This window comes from Homalodisca vitripennis, unplaced genomic scaffold, assembly GCF_021130785.1.
Source record: "Homalodisca vitripennis isolate AUS2020 unplaced genomic scaffold, UT_GWSS_2.1 ScUCBcl_1065;HRSCAF=4218, whole genome shotgun sequence".
Lineage (NCBI taxonomy): Eukaryota > Metazoa > Arthropoda > Insecta > Hemiptera > Cicadellidae > Homalodisca > Homalodisca vitripennis.
The window spans coordinates 15,254-37,085 of NW_025777212.1; the positions used below are offsets into that span (position 1 = coordinate 15,254).

The window sequence follows — 21,832 nt, forward strand, 5'->3', positions numbered from 1 at the left end:
GTCCGAACAGCAACTGCTTTGTTTTTTCCTTGTTTAGAACCAAGTCATTCCTGGAGCAGTAGTCAGAGGTCACACTCAAAGCAATGAAGGAATTGACCTCAACTGAATCCACATTCTTCCCTGATGATAAGATGACGGTATCATCGGCATACATATAGCAATTGAAATAGGGGTTGACATAAGATGGTAGGTCATTAGTAAACAATATAAACATAACAGGTCCCAACACTGATCCTTGAGGCACACCTCAGCGTACAGGCAGAGGACAGGATCTTGACATGCACAACTTCCCCCCAGTGACGTGAGAAATATCCACAATTTGTGACCTGTCTTCCAGATAGTCAGAGAACCAGCAGAGAGCCTTTCCATCTATTCCCAGGAAGCTCAGTTTTGCTAGAATCAATTCGTGCCTAGGCAATCAAAAGCCTTACTCATGTCGACTAAGATCCCGGAGACGGAGTAGCCATTCTCTATATTGTCGATGATGTCCTCTAGAAGAAGTCCACCCAACCTGTCAGTGTCGACCTACCCTTCATGAAACCATGCTGACATTTGGTAAGAAGGCCATTTATATTGAGGTGATGAAATAGTCTTGTTATGACAATCGTCTCGACGATCTTTGAGAAAGTTGGAACCAAGGATATTGGCCTATAATTGCCTATGTCCTCTTGTTTCGCTTGTTTATGGAGAGGAAAAACCTTAGCCACTTTTAGTTTAGAAGGGAAACGCCCCTGCTGAAAGGAAAGATTGCATATGTGTACAAGTGGCACCAGAAGCTACTACTTGCAGAACTTAACCATTCTGGAAGAGATCTTGTCCAAGCCAGCAGAGGGTTTTTGCTTTATAGAGTCGATCGTCCTAATCAATTCCGCCTCGTTTGTAAGCTGTACACTCATTCAGTTTTCACTAGGCCGTTGCAGACTTCCTCGACAGTTGGAGTAGGAAGTGAGTGACTTGAGGCAACAGCCAAAGACTGAAGAGATTTTTTCGCAATATCGAGAAAAAACTGGTTAAAGCAGGAAGCAATATCATCAGGATCCGTGATGTTCACTTCGTCAACAGACAAGGATTTTATTTCAGTTTGTGGGACTTTGTTAGGGTTTCTCTCGCAGTTAATCACATCCCAGATGGCCTTTCTTTTATTATCGGATGTGCTGATGTGGTTGGAGTTTAAGGTGCGACGAAGCTCTTTTAGTTTTAGGTCATATGACTTTTTTAAGGCGTTCGCTCTTATTTTATCTCCATGGTCTCCACTGAGAAGATATTGATTGTTGGCTTCCAAGAACCTTCTCTTCAATTCTCTGACCTCTTCGCTGCAGAAAATCTCTCTTCTTTTGTTTTCTCCCACTCCTAGATTTTCTCGGAGGACAGGTAAGGTCAAGGATCTATGTGAATGTTGTAATGAAATTGTTATATGCATCGTTCGTGTCACTGCATAGGCACTACATGATCCCAAGATTACAGAGCCAGACGATTTTTTTAACTGGGTCACGTTGGTGAGATTGGTGATTCTTCTGGATACAATGTGGGTTTCTTGAGAGAGATCGGTAGCTGCAGTGAGCACAGCTGTCCAGTGTGATCCGAGATTCCAGTAGGAACCACCCGTACCGTTACTTGGTCCAAGTTCAAGTCAGTGCAAACGGCATCGACGGAGGTAGCCGAAGTTGGGGTGATCCTGGTTGGTGGAAGTTGTATCTTTGCCATGGAAAAATATGCCAGGAGTTAATTTAACATCTGGGTTCCTCTCTTTAAGGGTTTTCATGGGAGTCATGGCAGAAGGAATATAGGGACTGGTAGTTCTTCACCAATGCCACTAGGTCAGCTTTCATTGTCCTTAGTTCATTTTCCATGGTCAACAGTGCCGCGTTAGGAGATATCGTGGGAAAAGATGGCTCACTAGATGCGTTTTTGCCGAATAGTGGTGGGGATATCCCCAGGTTCAGACCTTAATGATAAGAGTTCCTTCTCAAGCGTTACAATTTTCCTCTCTTGGGAATCAATTGACTGCAGTTGCTTCTCATCGTGCCCCTCAAAAGTCTTCTGTATCTCAATTCCTTAACTTTATTTCTCTGTCTAATTGTCTCTCTATATCATGTAGATTGTCCAACAGTATCCCTTCCTTCACAGTTAAGGAGAATTGTGTTAAAAAGATCCTCAATTTTAGCCTCCATTGAGTTCATTTTTTGGGTTAGAATAGAGTTCTCTTTTTGTAATTCGGCATTATGTAAAAGAAGCTTTTATCCAATTTCAGTCGATATTAGCAGTTTGTTTTCTTCGGAGCATGAGGCAAGCATTGTTTTAAGCTCATCTAGTGATCGGACGGTTTTGTGGGCAGTTGGTGGCAGGATGTGCTCTGAATTGGAGTGAAAAGAATAGTTTTTTGGATCACAAGTTGGACAAATCCATTTTTCATACTTATTGTTTGTAGTTTCATTGTAGTGTTCTGATGACATACCAATACATACTCTGTGATACCAGGTGTTACAAATCCCTTCACAAAAAATAGCATCATCATCATCAGCCACAATTATATCACAGAGCGGACATAAAACATTTTTTTCTGCTGTTCGATCGTCGGCCGCTGCTCAAAGGCTGTTCCACGCGATAGTTATTCTTTTTACTCCTTGATATTGTCTTCATTGAGTATCGTATGCACAGATGGAGGTAACACATCAAGAAGCTTGTGACTACTGGGATAAGATTAGGATGCGTTGATTCGCTGTATTCTTTACAGAACAGAGTATTGTTATTGACAGCTGAAGTATTGACCTTTAGTGACGTTACAAAGAGAACGTCATAGACTATTTTGTTAAAATAGTCTACTATTTTATTAATGTGCTGTTGTTTTGTACGTTTGGAGGACTAGGGAGCCTTTTTGTAGCGTTATATTAATTTCATATAGTACTGAGTAGACGACCATGTAAACGAGATTCAGAAGGCCGTGGATTCTTTCGGGCAAAGATTCCTCTATGCAGAGCTCAGCAGCAGCAGACGACGACCCACGAGACGAACAGTGGACAGTGACAAAACAGATGACCGGTAGGAACGATGATCAAGTGAAATCAAGGAACAAAATTAAACTAAACCGGAATGCTGAGACGATGAGCCATTGACAACTGAAACTGCAGGCTAGGGTTGATGTTAATTGTAGTTTTTGAAGTGGCATGTTACATACATTTCCACATCTATTGACACATATCTACTTACAGGCTTAGTCGGCACAAAAACAATTATTCTCGACTGAAAATAACAAATATCCCGCAAGTAAATGGTCAAATAACCCGCCTGGCAGACCCGCGCAGACCGGTAAAGATGTCACTTCTCGATTTAATTTAGTTTTATTATTTTAGTAAATAAACCATGACAACGGAGGATCGAAAGACCCAACAAGACGTAAGGAACGCTAATGTAACAAAGTAACCTCGTTACATGCCGTAACGTAGTCAGAAACCATGGGTGGATTAAACATCCGAAAGGTTAAAAAGAGCCCCTACTCGCAAAAGTTAGAAACTTGTTTAAAAGTGTATTCCTTTGCTAACTGTACATTTCTAAATTTACTTACTTACTCATATTTAATTTTTATCATTCATGCGTGTCAAAGTATTTAAGTTATACAGTAGTAATTGATTTTGTCATATTCATATATTTATGTTTTTGTCGAACATTCGCTCACAAGTTTCTGGTTTAATTTACTTAGTTTCTATTTTTTAACTCATCGATTGTGAAAAACTCTTTATTATAGATTTGTAGATTAATTAATTATTTCTATACTTAATTTATGAACAAACACTTCAATAATTGAAGACCCTATATATGTTGCAGTTATGCATATGAATGTGTTGCTTTGTCCTATTAATTTTTATAGCTTGCGAATGGAATAAAAAAATATACGTTTCCGTCGTTTACAGCCTATATGCAAAATATAATGAAATTATAACACTTTTTTCCAATATTCGTTGTGCATCATTTCACATGTTGTCGAGTGTCTTTGGTGGTATAAAGAAAGTTCAATAATTTATAGATTTGTAGATTAATTAATTATTTCTATACTTAATTTATGAACAAAACACTTCAATAATTGAAGACCCTATATATGTTGCAGTTATGCATATGAATGTGTTGCTTTGTCCTATTAATTTTTATAGCTTGCGAATGGAATAAAAAAAATATACGTTCCGTCGTTTACAGCCTATATGCAAAATATAATGAAATTAATAACACTTTTTTCCAATATTCGTTGTGCATCATTTCACATGTTGTCGAGTGTCTTTGGTGGTATAAAGAAAGTTCAATAATAGTGTAATTAAATAATATAAGTAATATATAATTTATATGTTTATCAGATTCAGATATAAAGCTAATATATTTAATTTAAACATTATCGCTGTATACGTTGTATATAATTTCAATGATTTTCAGATATGTACGGATATAAAACGACTAATAAATTTAAGTTGTAATATATAATATAAATCAGGACCGTTTCTGATCAGCCCATGTAGGAGGGGGCACGAGACGCTGGTCTCCACAATGTCTGTGTGTAACCCCACCCCAAGTAAATTATTGGCGCTGTTAACAGGCCAGCGACCTTGGAAAAATCCAAGTTCCCTTATAAATCTAGCCATTAACTCTCTGAGTGCCGCAGCGTCGCTAATTTTGACGTTTCGTATTTCGATAGTATTTTATATAGTACAAGGTTATTTTGGTCAAACAGCCATTCGGATGTATTTAATAGGATTCAAACTATCAATAAATATGGCATTTATGTTATTTCCCTACTCTTTGATTTGTGAAAAATATTTTATGTGGAGGAACAGCTAAAACTAATTATTGTGTAGCATCTGATATATGCTGTCGTAGACCTGACTTCTGGAATCTGGAGTAATTTTCGTTTAAAGAGATATAAATATGAGCAGGTACTACAATCCAAGAGATATCTAGACTAACAAAATTAGTGTAAGCTAGGTGAAGAGGTATTTTCATTGTTTCATCAGCCACACAATTGAGTGCACTACGAACTGATAAAGGATTTTTTATTACATCAAGTTCTCAATCTGGACAACTAATGTAAATGTAAAAAATATTGTTTGCTTTCGTTCCAAAATTACTTAAAGCCACACCGTTTGTCGCATTACAATCGGGTTAAATTAAAGCTAAGGACTTTGAATTGAGTATTTCTTCCCTACTGAGCTAAAGCAGCTGATAATAAATAATACTATATCGCAGAAAAATCTCAATTTAGTTCTCAGGTAACATATGTTTTCACTCTCCGAATAAATATTCCCTAAATCTTCATTTTAAATTTCAATATCAAATGGATTAGAAAGTCATTCAGTGACTATTTCTTAAAACCCCTAAAAGGCGCATCTTCTGATAAACACCTGTGAAAATGGTACTGTGCTTAATTCTTCTAATTTAACAATTCAATGAGGGATGTTCTATTACAATCCATAGGTCTTGATGTCAGAGGAAGTGTGGTTCAGTTAATTTAAACTTGTACACAACGGTTATAGCAAAATATTATTTCTATTACATTATTTACGCTATCTACCTTACTTAACAGCCTCTTCTACCTTCCTCTTAACGTTTACCCTTTTTCTTGCAGTATGGTTTAACGTGAAGCGATTGTTTACCCGTTTTCCCAAAGTACCAGAGTATCAATTAGAAAATGTTTTATGTTATAAAAAATTAACGATGCACGTAATTCCTAGAGTATAAGGAAAGTACACAAAATTAGGATAAAATGCACCAATCAAAAGCTCTACCTTTGTAATATTCAAAATATTCATAAAAGTTTGAATTGATTTTTTTATTTAAACAAGTAGCTCATATGATGAATAAATGAATAAATGATTTATTTCCAATTTTAACAAACATTTTACAATTCTTTCATTGTTTTGGAAATATACTGGTCACTTTTATAAATAGTGTGACCAGTTTTGAACAAAAATACATTACCTACAAAAACATTTAAACTTATGAGTCTAGCACTTTAAAAACAAAATAAAAAACACAAAGTCGCCATCTGCGATATCTGTACATGACAAAAATAATTGATCAAAAATTATTGCTTGTTTCAATCAATCTAACAAAATAAACAGATACAAACCCTGGAAGGAATACCTACAAAGAAAACAACAGTACAAAAAATAGTGGAAACAACAGTTACTAGTAAGCACGTATTTTAATAAAAAAACTTTTTACTTAATCTATGGAATCTAAAAAGTTAGAAAAATAAAACAGTTTATAATTATTTTATTACCATTTGAAAAATTTGACAATACATAAAGTACTTAATACAAGATTAACAAAAACTTAACAACTTAACAATCACTTGTAGAACCATATGTTTAAAACAGCCTTTTTGAACCATTTTTAACAACAAAAAGAATTTATTTTTTTTTCTTTTCTTTTCTTGCAACAAAATTATGAAATAATTGATGAAAACAAAATATATATATCCTCACAGGTAAGAAACTTCTAGTACATTGTTGAGGTTAGGTAACCAATATCCTGTTTTGAAAGAAGCCAAATTATTACTTCTTTGCAGAAAATTTTAAAATTTATAATATTTTTTAAGATCAAGGGTAACTTGTTTGTACAACCTTAGGACCTAAGTACTGGAAAGAGTGGCGAAAACTTGATCTGTTTTACTTTAGGCAACCGGTAGTTTTTGTTGAGCGCAAAGCGAGTGTTGTAGTGAACATGGTCAATACCTATGTTACCACTCCTGATATAAAAGAGTCGCAATACTTTAAAAATGAACATGTATTGAATTGGTAGAATATTAGTTGTCTAAAAAGGGGAAAGGAAGATGTTCGTTTTTGTCTATGCAAAATTATGCGCAGAAAATAATTTTGGGTTGTTCGAAGTTTATCAATTAAGTATTTATAAGTTCCACCCCAGCATATTAGTCCATATTGCAATCGAGAGTTTATTAGGGCGAGATACAGAGATTTTAATAAAAATGTGCTGCAGAAGTTTCTCAAAAAGTAAAACTCTGATTGATAGTCTTCATTTTTTGTGTAAATTTATTATATGTTGGTCGAAACTAAATCTTTCATCGAATGTGATTCCTAGATATTTTATGTTTGCAACCTTTTCAAGTGCCTGGCAGTCACAAATCTGCAGATTACACGTTGCGTTGTGATATTTTATAGGAAAGGGTATTTTCAAAACCATAAAAGTCGAAATTAATATATTTAGTTTTATTTGCGTTAACTTGCATTTTGTTTACAAGGCACCATTCCCGTAGTAATAAGAGATCTTTATTTATTAGGTCACCAATGCAATTTTCATCTCTGTGAGAGTAGAATAGTGCTAAATCGTCGGCGAATGCATATATGTTTCCATTGAAGTTTAAATTCAACAAATCATGTATAAAAAACAAGAAACAAAACAGCAGAAGTAACTGAACCCTGAGGCACACCAGACTCCACTATCCTTGGTGTGCTAAAAACATTTCCTACTCTTACCTGCTGCTTCCTTTCAATGAGGAAACTTTTGAACCAGCTCAAAGCGGTTCCTCTGATTCCCACCGCCTCTAATTTAACCAAAAGAATGTCGTGGTCCACTAAATCGAATGCTTTTTTAAAATCTATAAAGAGTCCTGTGATTTTGCATTTAGAATTTATACCATCGTAGATTTTTTTCAGTGACAGTTATCAAAGAATCTTCAGTTGACTTTCCTTTAATAAACCCAAACTGAGGCGGACTAAAGAAATTTAAATTGTTCAAATACTTTTCAAGACGAATTACCATGATTTTCTCTAGGACTTTAGAAAATACAGAAAGCAGGCTGATAGGTCTTACATTGTCTAATTTAATCGAGTTGTTGGATTTTAGTAAAGGAACTGACTTAATTTCAAAATTTCGGGGATAATTCCATTTATAAAAACTATTGTTAAATAAGTATACCAATACAGCTGCAACTTCGTCGATAATAAATTTCAGTAATTGTACGCTTATTTTGTCAAAACCCGTAGATTTTTTGTTTTTCAAACTTTTGACAACGGATTTGATTTCATCTTCGTTTGTAGGCATTATAAAGAAAGACTGTAGGTAAGTGTGTAAAAGGCGGGAGGTTCACAGCGGGGACAGAGGTCGGCCGGCCGGACTGGACTGAGATAAGAAAGTTGCTTATCTCATCAGCGACAATGCCTGGATCCGTCTCTACTGTTCCGTCTGCTAATTCTATCTTATCAACTGTTTTTGTTAGATACGCTGTTGGTCAGATGGTTGATTATTTTCCACTGTTGGGCTGTATATCTATTACAACTTTCAAACTTTAATGTGTAATATTCATTTTTTGTAACAGTAATTAAATTTTTCAAATTATTACAAAATTTCATGAAGTAATTTTGAAAAGCTCTGTCATAGGGTCTTCTTTTTAAAATTTTGTAAAATTTTTTACGTTTTTTCTACTTTTTCAAGTATACCGAGAGTTATCCATGACTAATACTTTTAGCTTTTACTAACTTAGTGCAGTTAACTACTTTTTTCAATAACAGCAGTTAAAATATTGTAAAATTTGCAAAAAGAGCTATGCACGTTGTGATCAAGGTACAAATTATCCCAATTTACCAGCTGTAAATTTTGTCTTTACTAAATTGAAATTTATGTTGCTCTTGTTTGACTGAACTCCAGTAGAATCCCGGGTCAAATTGTGGTAAGAGGAGTTGTAGATTAGCCCTAAAAAATTGTGATCGGTTATTGGATTGTCAAAAATAGCACTTTGAAAAAGTGATAAATCTCGATTTCTTACAAAAATGTGATCAATAATTGTTTTGAGTTGAAATGGTGGTGCGGGTAGGGGAATTGACTAAGGAGATAAAACCATTGTTGTTCATCAGGCTATGATATGTGTTTACAGTGAAATTATTACTAGCTAAATTGATATTAATGTCTCCAACATTAATAACATTATTTTTCAATGATTCAATTTCTTGCGACAGTTCTTGTAAAAATACATTTCCGGTTATGTTTTGAAGTCTGTACAGACAGAAGAGTTTAAAATAGGACTTCTTAAAACTAATATTTAGAAGTAATGCGTCTGCTGACGTCATATTTACTTGTGCTGATAAACAACCCAAGTCCTTGTCTACAAAACATAACACTCCTCCCGCTCTATAGCTATCATTGCAATGAGCAAAAGTATTATAGCCAGGAATGTTATATAAGCAGACTTCCTCAGTGTTGATCCAGATTTCGCTTAGTATTATGAAATTAACTTTGTGATTTAAGCTGCTTAACTCTACTAAGAAACTGTCAAAATTTCTTCTTATACTTCTTATATTGGTATAAATAAAACTGAGGCTGTCTACTCTGTTATTTGGCGTAAAAAAGGAGTTGAAGTCTTCGTTTAGCGATAGATTGGATGTTTCAAAACTCATTTAGGTGTTTAGAAAATAAAAAATAAAATAAAAAGTTTACTGTAAGTTTGTTGGGGAAAAAATAATTGAATAACACTAATGAAAAAAAGAAGTTAGCGCCAAATATTTAAGGTTTATCAGATCAAAAAGGCTTTACAAGATATTTGAGCCTGCTTACTTGAGCTTTTTCCAAATCTTTGTACGAGTCTATTTTTATGTATCTCTCACCCTGACACTTTCTGACAAAGAACTTTCCGTCCCTGCACCATGCGTACATGAAACCTATTTCTTTACATTTTGTTTTCAACTTTGACAAGAATACCTTATTATCCGGCGACAAGTGTTTGTTGATGTAAATCCTTTGCATCGGTAAAGCAGGGTTGACGTCTCTGGCTGTCATCGCTGTTTTCTTCTGCCTGTAGTTTTCGATGAGTTCGTCCCGGGTTGCTCTCCTCACAAACTTCACTACCAGTGACGGGATGCGGTCTCTCTGGTATGAAGGAACACGGTGCGCTGTTGAGATGTCCTGCTGTTGGATGTCCACACCCATCGCAGCTCCGAGGTCTCTCACCACATCGAAGACGTCCTCGTTTTGGGTGACAGGTAGCCCGCTGACTTCTACGTTATCCTTCCTCGAGTACTGTTCCAGCATCCTGACTTTTCCTTTCAAAACGTCTACTTCACAGGTCAGATGACGGTTTTGAGATCGCAGTTCTTCGTTTTCCCTCTTCATGGCGGCAAGGCCGGTTTCTTATTTCCTTCATCAGGCTGTTTGACTCATCCAGTTTGTTAGAAACAAAGCTAACTGAAGTGTAGAGATCGCCCATCTCCTTTTTGAAAATCTTTAATTCTCCGAAGACCTCGGTTTTGAGCTCGTCCAAAACTCGGACCAAGAACTCCTTGGTAAGAACAGTGCCTGATGCGTAACTGGCGCCGCTGGCAGCTGATGACGTGTTACGACAGTCCCTGCACCTCCAGTCACGAGATGAACGAGTTTTTTTCCAGCTAAGTCGTCTTTAACGCACACAACATGAAAATATTTTTTCACACACCATCCGGCACATTTTATTACGGATTCAGCTTCCTCAAGCACGCAAAATTGGTTACAGACATCACAGATGATCGACATTATTTATATTAACACTTTAACAAACATAAAATAAAGAAACACAGATTGAGAGTTTACTTGATGGAACGCGTGACAAAACGACACGACGCGGCGTGCACGGGTAGAGAGTAGATAAGCTACGCAGCTGAGCGACCTTATCAGCTCGGCGGACGGAGCAGGACTGAGTATATACACAATTCTGAGTTATGGGGTGCATGTTTGAGCTAGTAAACTTAATCCTATATCTAGTTGCATGTACCGCCTAGTGATTAAAGAAAAAAATAACTATTTATAAATAATATTAGTAAGAATTTCAAGATGTCAATGAGGACGCGTAAATCTGAGGCAACAAATAACAGTTAGTACTGTGAAGTTTCAACACAGCAGTTGACTAAAGATCGCTTACGCAAGACGATTATGCGTAACTGCCGAAGGCGCTGAAGCAGGATTTGAGAAAGATGATCAGTCATAATTTGTTCGTGACAAAGCTTCGACTACTGACGAGACATTGATTTGCTCATCACTATTGATTTTATTTTTACTATACCTCGCCAGACGCCTTGTATTTAATTATCTTTGATTCCACATTATCTTTATGGCTGTTGTTACCTTTGCCCCAAGTGACTGCAACGCCCATTGTCAGAGATTGAGTTTCGAACCCAAGAGTCAATTTACATTTTATAAGCATGCAACCTGATTTTTCTTGAAATTTAAACTCAAATTTAAAAAATAATAAATACTTATATATGTATATCCAAGCTACTCGTAATAATAAACATTTTGGAAATAATCGAGAAGATTCCACAAGAGATTATTCCATCTTTAATTATGGACTAGACAATAAATTACCATTGCTGTGAAATTACCTCTTAAAATTTTTTTAATACATTCAAAAAACGAAATTGGTTCCTTATTTACTTTGCTTCAAGTTTACTCGTACGAAATAACCAGTGTAGAAGTTCGCTCTTTTTTGTATCTGATACCTGGCATCATGTTTGAGCGAAAATAAAATATTGCTTTTGAATATACATGATGTGATTAATGTACGTATTTATATATTTTATTTTTAATTGAGCAGGTCTGTAATAACGTTAAAAAGATGTATGTAGTGTTGAGTTACAGACAGATTTTTATACTGTTAATACAAATTTTAGATCTGAATGTAGAGTACTACATTTGAGTATATAATAGTGTTTGGTATTTATTTTATCCAAGCTGAACGCCTTATCTAATTCCAGACTTGACACACCTCCCCTACATCACTAGCTCACGTTTAACAATAAAAAAAAAGATCTTCCCTGATCTATTGAATAATTATCCTGATATATATCCTGATTATCTGAACTGCGATCTGCAATGTCATTTTCCTCTACTTATTCTGATACATTTCTTGAAAATACTTTGATTTAGAAAAAGTGTCCTTGTAGGGCAAAAAATAAATTATAATTTTATGTAGGAAAAATTTAACATTTCCTTTTTTTATAAAGCCCTTTCTGTGAATTTGGATTTTGGATATAACACGAAACATAACCGGGATGTTACAGTAATTACAATCTTACTTGCAATTTTGTTCTCTAGTAAACACAATACATTAGCAGAAACTAATAATTATAAAACGTATTTATTACATAATTTTGTAATTGTATTAAAATATAACACAATTTATCCTTTGATTTACTTCCTAGTGACATATCTTTTCATATACCAGGTAATAGAACTCCAGGCCACGTGTCACGTCACAGGCTTATGTTAGTTTATTTATAGAGGCGTAATAAGATAATTAATTGAGATTTCCAAAAACTGACTTGATTTAACTTTTAGCAAAAATAATAAAGATTGACCTTCAGCAGCCTCAGCGCCTACCATGCCACTGTTTGAGTTTGAGTTAATCTCTCTGTCTGAGGGCTGTAGGCGAATCCTCCCGGTGTCTCGGCTATACGAAGTACATTCCGTGGAGAGAGAGGCATCATCGAATCTTATCTTGACTGCATAAAAAATAATTATAAATGCATAATTTTAAACCTATAGCTGAATTTGTTCTCAAAATATTTACAAACAGCAAAGCCTGATTATCTTATCTTATCCTGTAACTGGCAATAATGACTGCAACTCTAAAAGTGTAATTTACAAAATTAACTTTTAGGGAAGATGTGAACAGTGTTTTATAATAAAATAGATCCCGAAAATACTAGTACACACCCTGATAAATGCTACTATAGATTAAATGTTTAACCTAGACATGGCTCATTAAATTACGTTTAATGGAAATATTTTGAGAGATAATTCAAATTTACTGATCTAGACTGAAATTATTTTATCCTAACAATGTATATCGTTGCCTCTATGAAAACCAACTTTTAAATTTTTTATATTTTTGACCTGTGATCGTGGGATCTTAAAATAAAGTCAACGTATATTGGATGCTTACAATATTTTTATCCTGCAACAGTCAGTAATCGTTAACTAAGCTGTTGACTACCATTTAAAGTGTTCACCAATCTGAGACTCCGACAAAGAAACGGAGAGATAGCCCTCCGAAAAGGTAAATCGAAATATTTTATTTGTTGCCTCTGTCGTAGTTTTTGCTATAAACAGAATCATAGACTTTGTATAGACGACCTATTTAACTTTTAATTTTATTTAAACTAACCTAGCAAGGATGAGAAAATAGATAATTATTATTACACAAAAACATAGAACAGTTTAAATATTTAATTATTTGAAATAGTCTGGTATTATCTCAGCACATAAAAGGGTACTTATAATATTCAGGATTCATATTGCATAATATTATAAATTAATAAATATTTTGTTATTGAATACAATATTTTTCAGCACTTAGATTACGAATTATTATGATTAGTCATTAAAATTCGTTAAACAACATTAGAGGTGAAGTGGATGATTAGATAATTAAACATAAAAATAAATAATATAGAAATTATATGAGTATTATGTATTTTCAATCGTTGTATTCATTATAAGTGGAATGGTCAAAGTAATAATTAAATAAATTTGTTGGCAAATAAACAGATAATTAAATTAAGGATACGTTACACAAAGTTAGACATTAATAAATAATCTCATCTTGACAATATGTGGTAAAGCTCAATAGTAATTGTACACTGTTTTCATACGTTTTCTGCAGACGCACTAGAGTTCGTGCTGTTTTAGATTTTTTAGTTCTATTCAGTATCAGAGCCACAGTTGAGGTGATAATATCTGAACTTTCCCACTATATTACCGTATCAAATATGACCTTGCTTATCTGCTTAATACTGACACACTTAACCTCTTTAATATCCCTCATTGCGTGATTCTTAGCTGCCTATCCTCGGGATGATGATCCATTTGTACGTCTAGTCTTCGAATTACTCATACTACATTACTATTTAAACCGGTACATCCTGGGTCTCTCTTGAAGTATAACTGTAACTAGTACTCAAATTGTCTATTTACGTTTGATTCCAGGCAATACTCGTACATGCATACACTCTGAGTTTTCATTGTTGCTGTATATTTCGCTGTCTAAAACCTTTAATATTACAATAATGTTAACTTCCTAACGAAAATTCATATTTCCTTTTGATGTACAACAAACTTTTAACTAAACTCGCGTGACTATTACTGGCATACCCTTGATATATTTTACATTTTTATTATAAATATCATTACGTAATATTCATAGTCCAATAAATATGTTACCTATCTATTCTCGGTAAGTTTCTGCTTTTTGTAAATCAATATAATCTCGTTTATACATACATTTATTTCATTGTTCAGCGAATTCTTTGTACAATAAATATGTGGTCTTCCTATCATAGCAAATCTGTCACGTCCTTTCAATGAGACATTCAGCCTTTTTATTTATATATTTTATTATAAAAACACGATATCCGTAAATCTTTACCTACCTTTGTTTAAGAGCCGTTCCCTTTGGTCTCTTTACTTCCCGTAACTAAATTCTGTATCGTTTCTCTTCAGTCCTTTCTTCTTCTGCGTTCAATATAAATAGTACAAATGAATTTTGTTTCCAAACACAAGTGACTTTGTTTTCTGTTACTTATTGAAACTACTCTAAATTTTCCTATATAGCTGTTTGATAAAATTTCTCTGTTTACACTTGACGGAATACGATGGACATCTAGTACTGCATTAATTGGTCAACCAAGAAACATGAAGGTATAAATTGGAAATCTGTACATAACCAGGAGAAGATTATCTTGTATCATAACTGTACTACCTGATGCAAAACGGTAGTTGTAAATAATATAGTTTATGTTATGTATACATCATATTTCTGTCAGGTCTTTTACAAGAAAAAATTTATATTTTATTAAGGAGGATCGATCCAAGCCTCATTCTGCACGTCCTCGTGAGTCATTGTTCTGTGCGAGAATCCTATCAAACAAAACTATGGGATAGAATTGATACAGTACAAGGTCGACGGTACTGATAAAAAGTGCGGTTCTGGACAGGATTTTAAACTTCGTTATCTCAAACTGAAACTTAGTTATCTCTAACTCCGATCTTAATTCTGACGTTTTTAGACCGTTTTGGGGTTGGCACTCCCATCACGATGTAAATTCTATATATAGGAGCATATGTACTTGTAATTATCCTTATTGTCAAATACTTTACTTTTTATGTTGTGATTATTAAGTAGGTTCTGGTACATTATTCTTAATGTAATTACAATTAGTCATCGTAATAATTATTAATTAGTAGAATTAATTCTATATTTTAAATAGTACATCGTCTAGATGGATCTTTAAAAACGTTTAATATTGCAATTCTTAAAATAGTACCCGATGGCTTTGTCCCGAATGTATCTCAACATCAGGCTATGACTGCCTCTACATATTTCACTTTAACCATTGCCTAACATAAATATTAATTTCAAAGGAATTTCCGATAATAAGGAGTAAAGTCTTCGTACTTTATATTAAATGACTTTTAACACGCGAGAGATCGCACTCACTTCCTGGACGCGAGAGGTCGCGCGACGGCAAATTGCTCACGCTCGTCTTCTACTCAAATTGCAGCTTTAATTTGGTGAGAAAAGTTAAAAAAAAAACTGTGTGTTGTCTCTATTACTGTCTTTCAGTATATACTAATAAAAGTAATTGAGCACTTAGGTTCTAACAAAGAGAAATATTATTATGATACACTGTATATTTGGTTCGGAATTGGTGACTTTTTGGTACGAAAAAGGTCGCTTGTGAGCAATTTGCCGCAATAATATAAATTGGGCTTTTAAATGAAACATTTTATTACAATAAAGTATTTTATTATGAGGAAGAAATAAATTTTATAATATGTATATTTCCTTAAAACAAAACAAATTGCCTCAAAAACGTTATAATATAATAATAAATCAATATTTAGGCAAAAGATTACTAATTCAATAAAATATTATGTACAAATGAAGAAACCTATTTTATCTAAAAGAAAAATTATAAATGTTAACGAAAAATTAAAACTTCTTTCTAAATTTCATAAAAAGTTAAAATATAAAAACTCCTAAATTAGTACAAGTTTACTAATTTAGTTTCAGTGGACATTATCGTCTAAGCTAACTGAAGAAGTGTGTATGTATTCGAAAACATTACAAAAAACACAAAAACATTAAAATGTTGAAGATTTAGAAATATTTCCAATATTCGCAGATTTAACAGAATGCACTACGGGAGAGATCGCGCGAAGGCATATTGCCGCGGCAGGTGCAGAGCTACAACAAAAATTCTACCACTCGCAAACAAAGCCGGCGACAGACTAACGGTTGTCAAGGTCAGGCGCAGGGATGTACTGGGAGGGATAAAACGAGACCCTGTTATCCTGGGGCATCAGCGTAAACGAAAATATAAAGAAATCAAAAAAGCGCGGCAAACTGCCGCGGGCGCGATCTCTCGCGTGTTAATTATATTGACAAGCAAAAAGTTACAATTTCACTAACTATATTTATGAAGCTATATTCCAAGTTGTATGGGAAGAGTAACCAAATGTTGAAAATAACATACGAATGAGTGAATAATGCTCGATATCATCAGCGTGAGATCGGAACACATTCAGTTCACGCGAGAAGCATGAGTTGTAATGAACGTGATGGGTTGCATAGAAACAAGCTACGTTATGCCTACTCAGATCGTTCCTATTTATAAGTGATTCAATTAAATCAACTGATAAAAATGAAAAGGTGGTAGATTTCAATGAAAATGACTTTAGTTAACGTTTTCAGCACTGTTGCTAAATTATCATTTGGCAGAGTAACTTTACTTTTGGTCGAGTATATCCCTGCTTCTTAATGCAGTGTATATTGGATATAAAATATATCTCAGACTATATATTAGGTCTGTACGTACAAAATAGACTGATTTGTCTTTGAGGTCTGTTGCAAGTGTTGAATTACATTTATAATGAGTGTCGCTCTTTTCCACCATTACTTTTTCCCTTCACCAAACAAATCTATGAGCAAATGTACTAGTGGCCACTGTTGTTTTCACTATGAATTGTATGCTGAGCTTCAACTATAGCACTCCTTTGTGGTAACTTATAGTGTTTTATAAATGGCTAGATTTAATTAATTGATTTAACTGTAACCAGCTGTGATTTTTATTATATAGTATTATTATTCAATCTTAAACTAATTAAGATTGTATTAATTAACAAGTTTTAACCATAATATTTTATTATTATTAAAACAAATTCTGTAAATATGAGTTATGGAGTTCCTCAAGGATCCATTCTCAGTCCAATTCTCTTCCTGCTTTATGTTAATGACATAAAATCATCACTACCACACGGGAAAATCGTGCAGTATGCTGATGATACGACTCTTTGTTTTAACGAATCTTCGAAATCAGATTTAGAACAAAACGCATTTGTTGGAATGAACAATTGTGTCCAACATTTTCATAGCCTCAATCTAAATACAAATTCATCTAAATCTAACGTTTTAAATTTCACTTTAAACCCAGTAGACTTTGAGTATGGACCTAGCGTTATGTTAGCGGATACAATACTAGAAGAAGTCTATTCCTCAAAATTCCTTGGAATTTACCTTGATCAAGGTTTGACATGGAATGTTCACATCGATTACGTTTGCTCAAAATTAGCCTCAGGCATTTATGTTCTGAGGTCTCTAGCCAAATACTGCCCAAGTCAAGTTCTGATAACGGCGTATTATGGCTTGATTTATCCACACCTCACTTACGGATTGGTACTATGGGGTTCCTGTGCAAGGAACCAATTTTCAAGAGTGTTTAAATTACAGAAGCGAGCGATCCGCACCATTGCAAAATTAAAGTTTAGAGAGTCGTGCAGGTCAACTTTCAAAAGGTTGCAACTGTTAACTCTGCCTAGCCTCTACATTTTACAAACAACGTTGTATTGTATGTCTAAATGTGCCTTGATTACGGGCCGAGACATTCACTCGTACGGGACTAGAGGCAGAGACAACTACCGAACTGGGAGACACAGGACGGTGGTTTATGAACGCTTGCCTTCACAGGCAGGGGTTCATTTTATTAACAGATTGCCTAATGAATTAAGAAACGCCTCGACGCTCAAGGCGTTAAAAACTCGTTTAAAAACGCTGTTTAGCGTCAAATGCATTTTACAATATAAAAGAGTTTCTGGAGTATGACTGGGAGACCACACAATAACAAGACTGACTCTAGAACGAAGTGGGAATTATTGGCGATGGATGAACGTGGAATGAGTGATCAAATGTATGTCTGAATGAGAGCTCGATGTGGTATGTATGTCCAAATTTTAACCTATTTGACGTTTGCTATACAAATGTATTTTGTCTCCGCAATAAAAAATTGACTATTGACTATTGACTATTGACTATAAGTCCATTGCAGATTCCCCAAAACTATTACATTAGTTTAATTTTCAGTTGAGCCATTTTTAAATCCAGAAATACAAAAAAATGGTTTAACACTGATCATGTAAGACAAAATTAATGACATTTCTACTTCAACCAGCTTCTATTTACTGTCTTTCTTCATGCCTCGGTTTGTTAGGTTGCGTTATTAACTTGAAAGTAGATATAACTCCTATAACAACATTTATTTAAATTATAGTCTATTATTATTTATCAATCATGTACAACATCAGTGAAAGACGGATATAAGACAGGGTTCTGATTGGTCAAGAGGACGTCATGTGATCCAAGATGGCGGCTAAGCCCCACCCCCTGACGTAATCCCCCACCCCGCACCCTGGTGGCGAAGAGTGGAACTACGTGGTGCAGCCTGGTGGCGAAGGTTTGAACTATGCAGTCTGGTAGCGTGGAATTAAGGTGCAAAAAGACTACGAAGTCGACGGGTATCGAACCTAGGTCACTTCTAGGGTCGCGAGACTATCGCAGTGACCACTGGTCCGAGGAGCCTCGACGAGATGGAGTGTATTCTGTATAATATAAAATCGGTGGTTTAGCCGTCTTCGACGTGGGACCCTGTAATTGTGTAATGGTTGGGTATTTTCAAAAAGTGCGATACACGAATGTTCCAAGCGTATTTGGAACGTACAGAAAGTTAAGATAACGTTTGGTATTAAAATGCATCAACAAAACACCCACTTCTGGAATATATGAAATAGTGACCATAGTAGGCCATCTGGGGATTATGTTTGGATATTCACAAACTTTTTAGCGAATATGTCTTTTAAGTATAGAACACAATTTTGACATGTAAGCCCTTAAAAACATAAGGATTACAGAAGTAGGAACGATCATTTACAAAAGACATAATTAAGTTTTTAGTCTCCCTTTAGATTTAAGGCCACACATGAATAGTTTTGTGTTGCGTGCTGGGCGTGATGTGTGGTGCCATCTGTTGTATACAATCTGCATCTGCATAATTAGATTAAAAAATTATTTGTAGATTATCATTGTGACGTGCGACGACACAATATAAATGCGTCCTACATGATAAAATTAAAATTAGGTTACATAAAAAAGTGATTAGTCTACATTTTGCAGGATATAAAATATTTGCGTTATTAGAACTAAATAAAATATAAATGACATCATGATAGATTCTCGATTGATATTATTAAAGCAATAAAAACAATCAAGCTGAGCTATATTTTACCTACTCTCAAGGAAGAGACAGACCGTGGATTGGACCAGATACTATAACTATCTGGCCGATAAACCACACTCTCCCCGAAATCCCACCACTGACAGAGAACTAGACGCTGGCGTCTCAAGCCTTCACGCCAGCCTGCAATACCAGCCACTGACCGGCCTGACTGCCGCCGCAACCTCCCGAGTCATTTCATGGACGAGATCCAGCTGAGACGTCAACTCAGACGGAGATAGCAGCAGACAAGTTTCACTGGCGACAGGGCAGTCCTTAATCGCTAATCGCAGAGGGTTTCCAACTTGCTACAACAACACGGAGAAAGCCGCTGGAGGGAGTTTGTTGACACTCTCAACATAGACGACGGCTCCATCTGGCGGATCGCCCGAACCCTCAGAGGCGATAAGAGGACTGTCCGGCCTATCCAAGGACAAAGCGGCTTGGTCCACACAGCCGAGGAGAAGGCCGAGGTCTTCGCCGACACCATGGAGGCTCGGTTCTCTCCCAACCATGACATAGACGACCCAGAGCACTCTAGTACGGAGAAGGGCTTCCTGGAGGCCACCGACCATGATGACCAGCAAGAATCGGACAAACTGCCCACCATCACGGAGGCTGAAATCGCCGGCGCCCTCGCTAGACTTCGCCCGAAGAAAGCCCCGGAAGCAGATCGCCTGGGCACCCCAGTGCTCGGAAGACTTCCAGAATGGGTCGTGAAATGGATAACCTCTCTCTTCAACTCCTGCCTCTCTGACTAAAACACTTTCCTAAACGCTGGCAGCAAGCAAAGCTCATCCTATTCCCGAAACCACTTAAAACCTTTACCCTACCCGACAGCTACCGCCCAATCTCCCTCCTACCTTCTTTGTCAAAAATCCTTGAACGACTCATTCTGGCCCGGTTCCCCGAGGACTTCCACTAGGAAATTCCCAAAGATAAATGCGGTTTCCGTCAGGGTCACTCCTCCACCCTCCAACTAACTAGAGTTTTCTCAGACCTCACTGACACCCACAACCAGGGACTAGTCACCACCGCAGTTTCCCTCGATGACAGCTAGGCCTTTGAACGCGTCTGGCATCAAGGGCTTTTGCACAAGTTGGCCCACGGTCCACTTCCACGCAGTATGTTCCGGCTCCTACAGTCGTACCTGGCAGACAGAACGTTCTCTGTCACTGTGGAACAGGCCGCGTCGTCCTCTCGGCCCATCACCACGGGATTGCCACAGGGATTTGTACTGAGCCCAGTGCTGTACTTGTGGTACACAAATGACAACCCAGTCATTCCCAGGATATCCCTCACCCTCTACGCTGACGACGCAACTGTTATACAGTAAGTCGAGCTCCATCCTCCAATCATGTGTCTACATGATACGACAATCTGAACAACTGGACTGGCTGAGGAAGTGGAAGGTCAGGATCAATACACAGAATTGCGAGGCTATCTGCTTCACAAAACACCAACAATGCTCAGCACAGCGTGAGAAGATTCACCTGCAGGGGGCCCAACTAAGGTGGACCAAGTCCATCAAATACTTGGGAGTCATCCTCAACAGGACTCTTACGACTGGGCTTGTCGCCAAAGGGAGGATCAGCATTGGAATGGCCGCCCGTCAAGGGCTGTCGGTCCTACTGAGACCTCACTCCGGACTACCTAACAACACGAAGCTGCTGCTCTAATAAACGATAGTTCGCCATATCGTGACATACGCGGCTCCAGCCTGGTATCCACAAACCTCTAAGACGACCAGGAAGGCACTAAAGCCTTCCAGAACATGACGCTCTGCCAACTGACGAACACACCAGGTGGAACACAACACGGTCGTCCTACGGTCTGCAAGACTACCCAGCCTGCATGAATACATCACAGGCCAGGCGTGAGCAATGTATGCAGGGTCAGCTGAATCACCGTGGGAACACATCCGTGAGTGGGCAACCAGGGAAGCCGTCCACACGTGGAAAGTCCCACAACTAGAAGTCATAGTAGATGACCCACCCTAGGGTGGGTCTTCTAGAAGAAAGAACAACAACAAAAACCAACTGACTCACCACTTCACTACTCAACCAACCAGACTACTCAAAAGCGACAGAAATTTTAAACTACAAAATTAACACCTCACCACGACTTATCGCAACAATAGCCCCACTTGGGGCTAGACGTACACATGACCAGTAGACATTCTGCTTGTTGCGGAGACGCTACCTCATAAGGGACAAGAGTCCCAGCCTATCCGCTGCCTGCCTGCCGGCCTTATGTTACTGAGA

At 36.5% G+C, this 21,832-nt stretch overlaps 1 protein-coding gene across 1 annotated transcript; it reads right to left on the reverse strand.

Annotated features, from left to right (window-relative positions):
* Positions 1 to 1,488: 1,488 nt before the first annotated feature.
* Positions 1,489 to 10,023, reverse strand: LOC124371197. Its single transcript, XM_046829524.1, has 2 exons — positions 9,550 to 10,023; positions 1,489 to 1,695 (listed from the first exon to the last, which is right to left on the reverse strand). The coding sequence occupies exons 1-2, from the start codon at positions 10,021 to 10,023 to the stop codon at positions 1,489 to 1,491; spliced, it is 681 nt and encodes a 226-aa protein (XP_046685480.1).
* Positions 10,024 to 21,832: the final 11,809 nt, after the last annotated feature.